The sequence below is a fragment of the Dermacentor silvarum genome, chromosome 9 (genome assembly GCF_013339745.2).
Source record: "Dermacentor silvarum isolate Dsil-2018 chromosome 9, BIME_Dsil_1.4, whole genome shotgun sequence".
Classification (NCBI taxonomy): Eukaryota; Metazoa; Arthropoda; class Arachnida; order Ixodida; family Ixodidae; genus Dermacentor; species Dermacentor silvarum.
In genome coordinates, this window is record NC_051162.1 from 140055218 (window position 1) to 140069401 (window position 14184).

Genomic DNA, 14184 nt, shown 5'->3' on the forward strand with positions numbered 1-14184 from the left:
AAGACACTGTTCCACAATGCAAAATTTAAATGAACGCTGAGCAGAACTAAGTGAAAAAGATGTTTTTACTGAAGTTGTAATAAGAACACAGCTCACCGTAAATCAGAGAAGCTAGCGGGTATAGTCTGGTCATGAGCCAATGACTGTTTGGCAGTGAAAGTTGAGAAACCTGGCCTCAGCGCTCTGGCGCAAAAGGTTGTAGAAGGCCACGCAAAAGGACCATAGATAGCCTATGACGATAATGACGCTGATGATGATAATGACGAAACGGCATGATGACAATGACAACAGGACAACGACGACGCTGGCACAGTGACGGTGGCAGGGTGATAATGCAGACTATGGCAATGACGATGCAGGCAGGAGAACGATGATGGCAAGATAACGGCGATGCTGGCAAGGGGACAGCGGAAGGGCTATGGTGGTGCTCCCAGAATTCCCAAGTGCGGCACAACGATGATGACGATAGGACAGTGACGTTACTGGCTGAATGACGACAGCACGATGACGCAGACGGTAAGACGACAAAATGGCATCAGAAGAGAAAATTGGAACTGGTTATTCAAAGTAAGCATGAAGATGTGACAGTGCGCATAGCTAATCCATGCGCGCGTTCGATCAATTCGATTTGAAAGATTACTTTCAATGACTGTGGATGTTGTTGCGGTGGGTAATCGAGGTGACCCTCTTGTAGGCCCTACAAATCAACAACTTGGGCGATGCGTTGTGATGAAGGTGCAAAGAGAGCAAGCACAACTGACCACACGGACGGAGAATAGTGTACCGGGACTGTCATCCGTCGAACCGGAAGTGGCGAGCAAATAACGCGTCCCACAAGCCTTTACGATCTTACATCTCACTTATTGTCAAAAATGCGTCGCGCTTTTAAGGCGTGGCGGCGACGTCACAACAGCAGTTACTACAATCTGCCTGCAAGACCGTTGCGCAAAAACCTTGGATGTCGGCAACAACGCCAACAGAAAGACGTAGACTGAGACTTAGGAAACACGTGAGTTTAGAGGTAACTAGGAAAAAAATACTAATGCCCTATGTAACCGAATGCATGCCGAGCACGGCTATTAATGTCACGATTTCAGTGTAACACAACGTAACCATTAATGCGGTAACCCTATCCGCTTCCAGTTTCTCACTTTCACAGGCATGACATTGCCATTGCGTTTAGTGTGCTGTGTTGGGGTTGTCGCACAGTTTTAAGAAGAGACGATGCGGATTGAAAAATTCTGTTGTCAGATTTCAATTCACGTCCCAAAGAAACCACTGCTCGTTTCGACACTTCGAATGGTAGGATCTCTGTTGCGCTACAATATAGGAGGCGCTTCAAAAACGATAGAAGGTCCTTTGAATATTTAGCGCAGGGAAACAGGTCAACGCACACAAGGCATTTCTAATAGGGGGTATATGTTCCTGGACAACACATTTAGCATTAGCAAGGGCTAGCGCTACACGTGGAAGCCGTAGCATGTTCTTGCGTTCTGAGTGTTTTAGTGTGTGTAGATGAGCGTACTTAAGAACCGTTGTTTGCAGTTTCGAAGCGAAAAATGTGCCAAATGTCATTGTGATGAAGGCACGTCGAGGTACACACATTTTAGCGATACATTCAAAGAACTGCAGAATATAGCCCAAAGGTCAGCACTCTCTGATCACTTAACTTTTATGTCGCAACTTTTATCTTTAACTAGCACACTTACACATATTCCAACCTTACAGAATTTTCAGTTAGATGATTTGTTCGGTTGATTACAGCCACGCTATTATCTGGGCCCCAGGGCATGAGGATATCACCGGGAATCTACTTGCGGACAACTCGAGGCTTCACAAGTCACTGAGCCGCCACGGAAACTGCAGTAGAAGACCCGACACCCATAGACCCTAATTACAGAACAGGAAGAATATAAGAAGGTATGCACCACCAAATAAGAATCTTACAGCAATAGAGTCTGAAGCGCTACGCAGACTCCAGACTAATACATACATTAACTTGCACATGTTACATCTATTCCAACCCACAGCATACAGAAATATATGCCCGTGGGAGGGACCACACCAACTCTGTTCCACATCACGTGGGAGTGAAGAACATCACAAAGTGAACAACACAAAGGAACAATGGGAGGCACTGCTGTCCAGCCCGGCCCTTGAAGACCAGCTTAAGCTGATCCAAAGGGCAGAGAGGGTGGCAAGGACCAGTAGGACCCTGGACTAAGTGTCCCGACCATTTGCACCGCCCCGTCTTCAGGGGCAACGCAATTTCTATGTGTGCAAATAAAGTTCATTCCCTCTCTCTCGGTTGTTCATCATGACAGCAAGACGACGATCCCCTCTCCCCTTAAATTTCTGCTGGCATCACAGTTCCCCTCTCTTTAGGAATCCGCAACCAGTCTATGAAGTGACCAGCGTGTACAACGCACCTGTCGTAGTCGAGGATGGTGTTGAGCCTGTGTGCGATGGTGATGATGGTGCAGTCGGCGAACTCTCGCCGGATGGTGGCCTGTATGAGGTCGTCCGTCTCCATGTCCACAGCAGCCGTCGCCTCGTCCAGAATCAAGATGCGGGACTTTCGCAGCAGGGCACGAGCCAGACAGACTAGCTGCCGCTGGCCAAGGCTACCAAACGTGATCGAATACGTCAGTCATTTAAGAGAACTGACCAGCCGGGTTGGTCTTGATTCATCTTTAAATTGACTTTCACAGCGCAAGAAACACAGAGCACAGAGAAGTACACACGCACAGCGCTGACTCTCAACTGAAAATTTTTCATCACGGACGTAAACGCGAACGTGAATACGCATGCGCCACAGAAACCGAGATAATGACAAAAAGAGAAAAGACGAAAGGCAACGCAATCAACGCTGTCCGTGCGTGCCTCTCTGTCGTCCGTCTTGTTTCTTGCGCCGGAAAAGCCAATTCAAAGATGAGTCATTTAGTTGTCCAGTCAACCACTCAGTCACATGCTGCTCGGAGACATGTTTTAATCATTCCAAAGTTTTTCGCCATGTTGCAGCAGAGACACATAGAAAGAGACGATTCTTGTTGCAATAGTTAATGGGATACTACAAACCAACATTAAAAATACTTACACGGATGAAGTGTTTCTTCAAGAGCACATGTTTGTTTAATTAGCAAAAAGAAAGTTGATAACTAACAGATGAAGTAAAGGCGAATGTTTCAGATTCCGAATAATCCACCTAACTCTCAACGCCGGTATATCACTGTCATTTCACACACTTTACTGCATCTTTGCGTGTTCGAAACCTTCCTTACAACAGGCGTTCCGAAAACTTCTACGTCCACCATGTTTCTGCAATGTGATCCTTTTTGATTGATAAATATTTAACGTGCTCTGTGCAGTTGGTGTTAAAATTCATGACATCGTGGAATGATGGTTGTCTTGCCTTCTTGCTTTTCTCTCGACTAAAGTGTATTGTTGTGCCAGGCTTATCCAAAATCCGTTAAAGGTGGAACTGACCTTTGTGATTTTATGAGTTTCTAATCCAGCTTGATTTAGCGTCCTTTAAGGACAAGGCTGCACAACATAAAGCCTACGAGACGTTGTTTTAGTGGCCCAATGACGCCGCAGAACTGCAAGTATACAGTGCAGCTAGAGCTGCATAGACCTACAATGTTCGCCGGGGCTAAAAGTCATGCAGATGGAGAAGCCAGTCGTCTGGTCTTGAAATATACCGATGGGACATTACAAGGCGTGCTCAGGACAGAAACAAATGACACGAGACTGCCTTTCGGCAAGAAAAGAAGCAACGTTTCCCACTGAAGTGTTGCCCGTATGGCTCCCAGAAAAGTTGCTTTGCGCCTTCCGTTCTTATGGGTTTCACAGCCTTGCTATAAGGGAAACGATACAGGTTTGCTCATTGAACAGCTAGTTGTGTTTATTGACTATGTTGTTTGCTAATCAACTATTTGTGGCGCTGCAGTCACTATCTATGCGTGATGAACAAATACAGCTGCTACCGAGCTCAAAGGGTTATCTTTGACTGCTATGAAACGCTATGTCAGTGTCATTTTGTCAGTGCGCCCGCGTGTGTGCGCTTTTGTGTGTGTGTTTGCGTGCGTGTTTGTCTATGCGTATTTGTCTGTGTGTTTATGTGTGTGCATGCTTTTGTACTTATGTGTGGGTTTGTGCGTGAATCCTATAGCACGTTTTTGTCGCATATGAAAACCCTCCCTAAACGTATGATGGTCATGTCAAGTAGTGGTAAAATAATACAGAATTTTCATTACTTTGTGTCGCTGTGCTTCATTTCTAGTACAGCACACGACACCAATTCATGGCGGCTTGTAGCATCGGCAGACAAATGAACAAAGTCACAATTCCCGTTCTTGTTTAAAATAACACATTAGGAGGATGCCTGCATTCTCGTTATTAAAAAACACGCTGCATACCAAGCAGCGCAAAAACTACGCGTGTCTGCCAGTAAAGCACACCCGCTACGCCATTCTAACTTTTGTCTCACTTAAGCTGCATAGGCGATAGATAAGTTCGCTGCTGAAGCAGCACATTGGGTTTGCTCACGCAACTTTCATTTCTCTACAGTCGCTCATTGAAAGGTACGCTACAGGGAAAAATTACTTCAGCTGTATAAGTAAATAAGGTTTTTACCATCACAAAAAATGCACTATTATCGTGAGAAGAGGCATAATAAGCCAGAAAATACGCTACAAAGAAACAGGGGCAGCAGCGCCGCTTCGAAGTTCCCGCACCAGCTTGCATTGACGTCATCAACTTTGAAGGCATCGGCTCAGGCCTAGTTCATTTTTTACCGGTAAAGATGGACTGCATTGTATACTAAAAGAGTCACAGAATGAACTTGGCAGGATTTAGAAACATTTAATTCGGCTGCAGCGGCTGAAGTACGAGAAAATAACTTAAAGCCCATAACGTCACCCGGATGTACGAACACTGTAATTTCGGCACGTAATTCAAATTTTTTTATTATTTCTCCTAATAATCTTGATTTTTCCCTCTAATAATTAGTATATGACGGAAAATTATAGGAAAGTTAAGTTTTGAGGAAGTGATTTATCAGTCTAAACTGATTAAGCGTTTCCTTTTAGTGTCCCTTTAAATGAAGCAAAATTTACACCTCACACAGTGAACTCATAGTATGTGACGTCACCCACCTGATGTTATCACCTCCTTCGGCAATTTCGTGCTGGAGGCCGTCCGATAGGCTAGCGACAAAATCTTTGAGGTGCGAGTGCTCCAGCGCCCGCCATAGCTCCTCGTCACACTTGCTATCGAAAGGGTCAAGATTGGACCGTAGTGTCCCACTGAACAGCACCGGATCCTAAAAGAGAATTGTTGAGGAATCTTAGAACAGGCATAACAAAGTGACTTGGAATACCTTTAGATGACTTCAGCGGCACTGCGCATGCGCCCACTGCCAACTCGGGTTGAGTTCCTTTGTACTGTGTTCGTTTCTTTTCTTTCTTTTGTATTCTTTTTGTGAACGCCCACGTGATAGTATCCCATACCTCTAAAAAATATTAGGGTTTTACGTGCCAAAACCACGACCTGATTATGAGGCTCGCCGTAGGGGTGGGGGGGCTCCGGAATAATTTTGACCACCTGGGATTCTTTAACGTGCACCTAAGTCTAAGTACGTAGGTGTTTTCGCATTTCGCCCCCATCGAAATGCGGCCACCGTGGCCGGGATTTGATCCCACGACCTCGTGCTTAGCAGCCAAACACCATGGCCACTAAGCAACCCATGACGGGTTTCCATAACTTCAGTTCCCTGATTTCTGAAGCTCTTTATTAGGCCAGCTTGAGCGAAATCTTACTTTGGCTAAATTGTGTACAAGTGAGTATTACGTACAGTCGAGTGCAAATTTTAGAGACCACGGGGAGCGGCAACTTAACTGCAGAAGTGGCACCTTGCGCTCTCGCCCGCGTTCCGGTGCGTGCGCGGTTGAAGCGACTGAACGAGCACGGTGGCAGGTGAATAAGGACGCGCGTGCGCAGTACGCGCTCTCGAACTTAGGCACGCAGCCATCAGAAGGCGCAGCGATGCAGCTATGTCTAAAATCCCTATATAGTAAAAGAACGACCATCTTCTCTTTCTTCCACTGTCTCCTCTCCTAAAGCGCTCGTTTTTTTTTTTCTTTACTTTTTACTTGCGAAAGCAAGTCGATGGTGGCGCCCCTAGAAAGTCCAAGCTTAAGCTTTCAGGCCGCCGACCGCCGCCGCCGGCGGCTGCGCAAAGTGACTTTTAACATGGCTCTGAGGCGGGAAAAAACAAATTATAAAGAAGTGAACGCGTGCGCTATTATCGTCCAATCGGAGATGAAGGAGAGAGAGAAGCGGCGTTGATCAAAGGATGGCGGTACTTTTCTTATATAGGGACCTTAGCTAAGTCGCCGCTCCCGTGGTCTCTAAATATTTGCACTCGACTGTACATATATTGAAGCAGTCATGGCAAAGTTGCAGTAATGATAATCAGCAGTCTTTGAACAACACCTTAGCTCACAGTGCGGGTAGCGTGTGGTTAACGCGTACGACGCAGTTACCAGAAACTGGCCTTTGAGAATTTCAGGCCTCCTCGGTAGCCGCCCGATCTCGCAGGTAATGCTCACGTGCTTCGCTGGTTCTCAACGTTCCGGTTTCTACTTCATCTCCGAGGAGTTGTAATGGCGGTGTTTGCTTTACTATTGTAAGCGCACGAATTTTCCAAGACCAAATCATACGTCAGAAGGCGTGCCTCAGAACCGTTGGGACGGGGAGGGGAAGGCAGGCCTCCAGATTCCCCTCCCCCTCTCAGATAATCCGCCAGTGGTCCGCAGTGTTCAATCTCCAGGCTGTCTGAATTCGCTTTCATGAGGCTAAGTCTAACAGTAAGCTGCGCACTGTTTCTTCGATCGTCACAAGCGCATGGTCACCTGCGGTATGATGGTGAGCTTCCTGCGCAGATCGTACAGGCCGAGCGTGGATATGTCGAGCCCGTCGACGCTGATGGTGCCACCGGCGGCCTCGATGATGCGGAACAGAGCCAGCGTCAGCGAAGACTTGCCCGCGCCCGTCCTGCCTACGATGCCAACCTGCAGAAACCGCGAGTGTAGGATGTTGATTTGAGCCACGTGGTGTCTTGCGCGTTCCCACCATGTTTCCCCATCGAAATGAGGCGCCTAATTGAACCAGTAGGATGAAAAGTAGATGACAACATAGTTGAGATTAATAGAAATAAATTGGGTTGTGCATGTCATCTAAGGCGTACAGATGACAACAGGTGGATTTATATACCGGTAGGATTGCTGCTATGCGAGCAGGAACATTGTAAAGCACAGCAGCTTATTATATGTTGTCATGGGATTAGAAAAAAAGTCACAGTATCGCCAGAAATGCGACGCATTGATTCCGATGGCAAAATATTAGACACTTATACGAAGAAAGTTTACAGTTTTAGCAGCTGCTTAAACTGCTTTAAAGATTCGCTTGCTAATTAAATTAACAAGCACGTTGTCACACGTGCACAGGCAAACACGAATACACCTTACTCGATGACCACGGACACTCGCTGTCAGAACGTTGGCGTGATGAAGAGCGGCAGCAGCGGCGGGCGATTCCCGTTTGTGCTGCCTCTCGCTTCAACGCGAACTAGGTGCGCGAGAACATAGCACACACGAAGCAATCAGCTATCTCGGGTCGCCTAGGCTTCTTGCCCAGCGCCGATTACGTCCAAGATAGGGCACGCGGGGCCATGCTCAGCCGCTGCAGCCGGTGTAGAAGAGGAGTTGCGCTCTAATCTAGCACCTCACTCACCCCCCCCCCCCCGCCCCCTTCTAGCGCGCGTGAGAATTTCGAGCACACCCTCCCCGCCTCCCTGCCTTACGCGCGCAAGAACACGGCGCCGCATCAAGCCACTATCCTTCTCGGCTCACCCTCGCTAGCTTTCCCTCGCAACTACAACATACGGCGCGCGGCTACGATCTCATCACACTTGGACTTCATACAAAATGTGACGGCGATGGCGATGACGACAGCGGGAATTCGCCTGGAGTGTCCATATAATAGCTATCGCAATAATATGTGAAGGTGTAGGAATGAGTCGACTACTCTATATAAGATAAGGGTAAATGGAAATCACTGTGTGAGGCAATCGTACTGCCCTGCACGTGAACAGGGCAATGAAGAAGGTGGTGATGGCGGCATCACGTACAGTAAGAGCAGAGGAAGGTTGAACTGTTATAATGACGCCCTAATGTCGGCTAGTCTTCATCCGTTTGTGAATATGGTTGCGCGTTCGCCGCCGTTTCATATTGGGTCACATGACGCAATCGCACTACGTATAAACTTTTATTATGGCGGAGTTTCCATCGCAAGTCATCGAAACCTTGCAGACATTTTTCGTGATGCACTAGAAAAGTTGGTCTCTGCATTCTATGGTTGTTTATAGAGAATACGTGGAAGATGCGAATCCTGTACGTCCTTTCGGCGTTACAGTTTTTAACGATTATAATGTTTACAGGCACCATGCTGGTATCGAATTTTTCTACAAGCGGTACCACCAGGACGCCGGCTGGAGCCGGAATTTTAGGGGCGAAGCACCTTAGGGCCGAGCCTTGTCCCTCGTTGTCCGTAGCTCTGGTTTGCATGGAGACCGCTAGGGGCGCTGCGGTGTACAAGGGCTATATAAGCGTTGTATATACTGTACACATGTACAGTATACAAATATATAGTATATGTACGCGAAGCTCTTGCTTCCGGCGTTTTCGTGCGGGGGATTCACGGTTACCCGAATGATCCCCCGGTGCTTCGCCCACTCATCATCATTCATTTCGTGGATATGCGGTGATTTTTTTTGTAAAGCCAATATTTCCGCATTGGTAGTAGTTCACATACGCCATACTAAGGTAACTGAAGCTCTAGGCGTCTTATCGTATACATGCAAATAGCCCACGCTGGCCACTTGCACGCTGCTCAACGAGTGTCCCGTTCTGATCTCGTCGAAAACCTCCAAGCCGCCCCCAGATGCACCGGCAACAATCACCAACGCCGCGTGCGTTCGGTGCGAACGTGGACAAAACGCCGACGGCGTCGACAACAGTTCTGCACGTTGCTGGTGCTCCAGCATGTCAAAGTTTATACAGCTGATAAAACTACTATCCTTACTCCGTATAGCTGTCTACTAATTTGCTATCGCAATTGATGCTTCGCCTTTCGGGTGAAACTGCGACATTCTTTTCGTATTTGCTCCATTAGGGATCAGTAATTATATTATTGACTCACTAAGGTCAGTCCTGGACTCTTTTAGAATCATCGTCACCCTATATTTATGTCAACTGCAGGACGAAGGCGTCTCCGTGCGATCTCCAATTAGCCTTGTCTTGCGCTTGCTGATGTCAACTCTTTTAGAATGCAGTGCAGTAAATCATTTACAGATAGAAATGGAACCAGGCGAGAACAGGTGCCGTCAAATTTTATGACCTGACTGCGAGCTGTTGCTCGAAGTTCTACATGGTGGCGCCCCCCATATTTCATTTTCTCTTCTATTCTCGCTTAAGCCTCCTTTCGCCGTAAGAATTGCTTTTTATAGTACTTTTAAAGTAATTCACTAATGCAGTTAAGATAATTTTTCTCTTGATTGTGCAGTTTATCCTCGCGTTCTTTTTCAGCAACACAAATAGTTAACAGTTTACTACATCAACCGCTGCACTAAATAGTTACGGCACGCTAGGAATGCGCTAACAGAATCTCTAGGTGAATGACGAAGGCAACTGTTGGAATTGTTCATAATTTGACCCAGAGAGTTGGGCGGATTGCCGTCCTAGAAAAGGCCGAAAATGCAGTATACACGCCCTGTTCACGGCAATTTTCTTCAAAAGCCTTTCTCGACTGTAAGAAGCGTCAATAAATGATCAAATTTGTGGTTGCCCATTAGACCATCGCTGGGGAAAGCAGAAATGTTGTCTTGCCAGTACGGAAAGAACTCGACGAACTAAAGAGAACATTGCGAACTTAGTTCTATCAACTGAAACGCGTGCGAAAAGGTGCAGTCAGGTATCGACTAGAACAACAAGCGTACCCCTAAAAATTGCCCCCTTTGTCTCTCAATTCCCAATAATCGGCGCTTCCTGCTCTCAGAGCAAACTTACTCGCACACAATATTTGCATTGGCATCAGTTTAGCGCCGTATTTTTGCAAGATGTTTGGATCATTCTTTGGTGATATTGGAAATGTTGGCAGCGTTCGTCACCAACTTCTCCACAGGGTTTGAGTGTCGAATGAATATACAAAGTGACCTGAACAAATGAGCACATCATATATGCTCACGCATATACAATGATGTGCACTTAAAGCCATTCCACTTAAATCAATAACCAGTCACAAATTGCAAGACTATCCAAGACTAAGTCAGGGCGCAAAATTCTAGATGAAGTCGGAATCCTGCCTCGAGGAGGAGACGTCTCTAAATTCAAACTACCCAAGGAGGTGGGGACACAATTACTTGTCGACCCCATACCTAAAAATATTCATCCTGTCCACAACAAGGGCAGAAGCGAGGCCAGGGCCAAATGCATTCTGGGTAAATTGCACCAACAACAAAGCTCAGCTCTTTTTGTCGATGCAACTAGTTACGGATCGGGCAACCGCTACGCTATTGCCGTGGTCGATGAGAATGGTAAATTAATAAGCGTGGCGTCACTAAGAACGAGCTCAATTCATGCTGCCGAAGAAGCAAGCATAGCACTTGCAATTACAATGAGGAGAAGCTCCACGATTTTCTCCGATTCCCGTACAGCTATTAGGAACTACTCCGCCGGCTTCGTCTCAATGGAAGCACACAAGTTACTTATACACAATATTAATACTCATAATTACCAGCAACCAGATAGCTCACACTTAGTCTGGTTTCCGGCTCATCAGGGCCACTCGGTCAGCCCCAATGGCTGCAATCCTAACGAGCAAGCTCACTCTGCTGTGCGAGATCTCACATGCCGCGCATCAGATCGGGAACTGCTCCAGGATTACTGCGGCTCCTACAAAGACCCACTTAGCACCTTTCACGAAATCACCTCACACTATAGGGACGGCAGGAGGTTTTTTCCTCCCCCCCCCCCCCCATCAGAAGCTGAACAGAGCACAGGCAGTCACATTAAGAATGCTTCAAACTAAATCTTATCCTGCACCTTTCGTGCTTAACAAAATTGACCAGGAGTTTCCCGCGGAATGTAAATGTTGTGGACACACTCCGTGTCTATTTGATCATATGTTCTGGCTGTGCCCCAACCAAAGGGCTTCGGACTTCAACAGTGAGGAGGATTCGAAGTCCTCCTCACTGTTGATCTTGGAGTTGATCTTGGAGGAGCGAAGTCCTCCAAGATCAACTCCTGGCCGTTCGGAGAGCTCACGACATCGGGCCTACCGGTGCCTACGTGGGCGGAGCCACCGACTTAGCCTGGGGGCTTTTGCCCTCGGGACCTAGTTTCTCTGGACCTAAATAAAGTTCTTGCCATGCCATGCCAGTGCAATCGGAACGACGAGACATTTTGTAAAATATGTACATGAACGTTCGAGCAAAGCATTGCATTGTTTTGTTCAACTACAAGACGCCTTAACCTTACGTCAAACATTTTCTGCGCCATCTAATAACAAAACAGACGCACCTAAGCAAGCACTGCATTAAACTGACGCGCGAACCTTTTCTCCGGGCTTGAAGTCACATGTGATTTCTTTGAGAACGAGGTCCAAGTCGGCACGGTACTTCGTGGAATAATCCTTGAACACGACTTCCCCGGCAGTTGGCCAGGATGGGTCGGGCTTGAAATAGGGATTCTCCCAGGCTGCCTGAATTCAATGTGCAAGGAGTTATTTGGATAATAATAATAAAGATCGGTCGCTTTTCAACTGCAAGCCACTGATTCTTACAAGCGCACTAAAGTAAATGCTGAGGTGAAGAATATCGACAGATTACAATTATTGAATAGCTGTTAGCTAATGCTTGGCTAGACAGAGGCTTGGCAGAAAAAAAAAGCATGCAGGATTGGTAGATTAATGGCAAGGCCACCTGGACAATACAGCAGGTGTGCCGCTGCTGCAGCCGCAGTTGTTGTAGCGCCTTTAACTTATGACACGTACCCACGAGAGGCTGTTGGTCAAGGTTCGCAATTGAAACACAATAGAATTCCTTACTTCCCGCTGTGTTACTGGTCTGTATTACCCATATTTAAATAATGATCAACTATCAATTTTAAAAAGATACCTGGAAAGTGAGCATGCCAACTTTTGACGAATACGAGAGATTATGAAAATTGCGATAGAATAATAATGATGAGAAAAAATGGGTTTAAGATGTCAGCATCCCTGAAGCAATGACGTACTGATGCACCATCTGCAACATTTAATTTCGGGAACGACCAAGGGTGCTCGCACCAAAAAATAATGCATTAGGTACTGATGTGTGTATATATATATATATATATATATATATATATATATATATATATATATATATATATATATATATATATATACAGGGTGTTTCAGCGAACACATTCAAAATTTATTTAAGGTTGCTTGTGGCAGATAGCCCAATTCTAGTTAATGAGCTGGTGTACTCGAAGAGGCGGACATTACTTGCACAAAAAAATTGAAATGCATAATCGACTAATTAATAATATTAACTAATTAAGTTTTTAACTAATTACCTGATGGACCAAATTGCAATTTACAAATTGTAGCTGTAGAGTTCTCAAAGCAGATCCACTTAGAATTAATTCTCAGGATGACACCAGTTTCGAGATATTAATTCCCGAACTTTGCGGAGAAATGCATTGGCGTTCCAGTGAAGTTTCTGCTTCAATGCATAAAGCGATGTTTTGTTCCAAACCTAACTGAAACTCCATATATATATATATATATAGATATATATATATAGTAGTAACTGGATTTTTCAATGGGCCAAGCGTATTTAGGAACATCAGAAGCACAACTTCGCGGTTATCTTAGGTTTATTATTTTCCCAACAGTTTCGGTCGGTGGACCGACCTTTACCTTTACCGACCTTTATCCCTTGATAAAGGTCGGTCCACCGACCGAAACTGTTGGGAAAATAATAAACCTAAGATAACCGCGAAGTTGTGCTTCTGATTTTCCTATATATATATATATATATATATATATATATATATATATATATATATATATATATAAGGCAAAGGAATAGCAGCGAGGGTAAGCAGATAAAGGCCAATACGCGATATGTGTTATGCTCCATGTTTGTTTTGGTTTCGGGGTTTTATGTTCGGCAACAGCGCAAGGAATGGTCCGGTCATTCTACATAGCCACATGACGCACAAAGGTTTGATGGTGCGAAGCCACGCCTACTCGTGTAAATATCTAAATATAGTATTCGACACCATAGAAGGGTAATGGAAACTTCGCATTGCCGTGACGGACATGACCGGGAATTCCAGAGCAACGATAAATGTAGGTAATGTTGTTGTTATCGTCGTTGTTGCTGTCTTCGCCACCAAATACATCACAGAAGTTTTCGTGCCCAATTAGCACACTCGATATTACGCCTCGACGAGGTTGGAAGCTTAGATTTCTGCACGTTCTACTAAGGTTTTCCACTCAATAATTTGTGGATATTGTGTAAAACATATTCTCACCTTTCATTTGAATTAGCATACCATGCATTTGAACAGGATAACATCTCGAAATATCATTAAACTTCCATTTACACATTTGCTGCTTGCCCTTACAGCATTTTACCGGATTACGCGAAATCTCTTGCAGTTATTTACTTTTGTAACCTCTTATCCAACTGATTTCATTTATCTATATTTTAGAAGATAATTGTCCTGGCCTGTTGTGACGAAAAGCGCACCTTTTTAAGAGACGGTGTAGCGGAAGCTGGGGCACAGGTGCTATGCTGGCATTTTACTCAAGCGAAATCGCTTTGGCACTGTGAGAAATTAGGTTAAAGGCTCGCAGCATGTCTATAAGTAACTTAAGCAGGATAACAACCGGTTCTCTCTGACATCTTTGATTATCTTGAGAAGAAACGTGACTTTTTCTTAACTGAAACGATCGGTATTCGCGGAAACAGCCATTTTCTGCAACGTTTACCAACGGTAATGTTCTCTCGGACAAAAAGTACCCTGAGCGTCTAGGCATAACCATGGACGATAGCTCATACATACAGAA

At 45.5% G+C, this 14184-nt stretch overlaps 2 protein-coding genes across 2 annotated transcripts in view; both read right to left on the reverse strand.

The window, feature by feature from the left end:
• The window catches only part of LOC125939913 (multidrug resistance-associated protein 1-like), a 168776-nt gene that overhangs the window by 69001 nt on the left and 85591 nt on the right, over positions 1-14184 (reverse strand). The gene's annotated exons all lie outside the window — the stretch shown is intronic.
• The window catches only part of LOC119463945 (multidrug resistance-associated protein 1-like), an 81223-nt gene that overhangs the window by 2201 nt on the left and 64838 nt on the right, over positions 1-14184 (reverse strand). Inside the window, 4 exon segments of the mRNA XM_049655835.1 lie at positions 2430-2624; positions 5157-5323; positions 6915-7073; positions 11674-11820. Coding sequence (XP_049511792.1) covers positions 2430-2624; positions 5157-5323; positions 6915-7073; positions 11674-11820 — 668 coding nt within the window.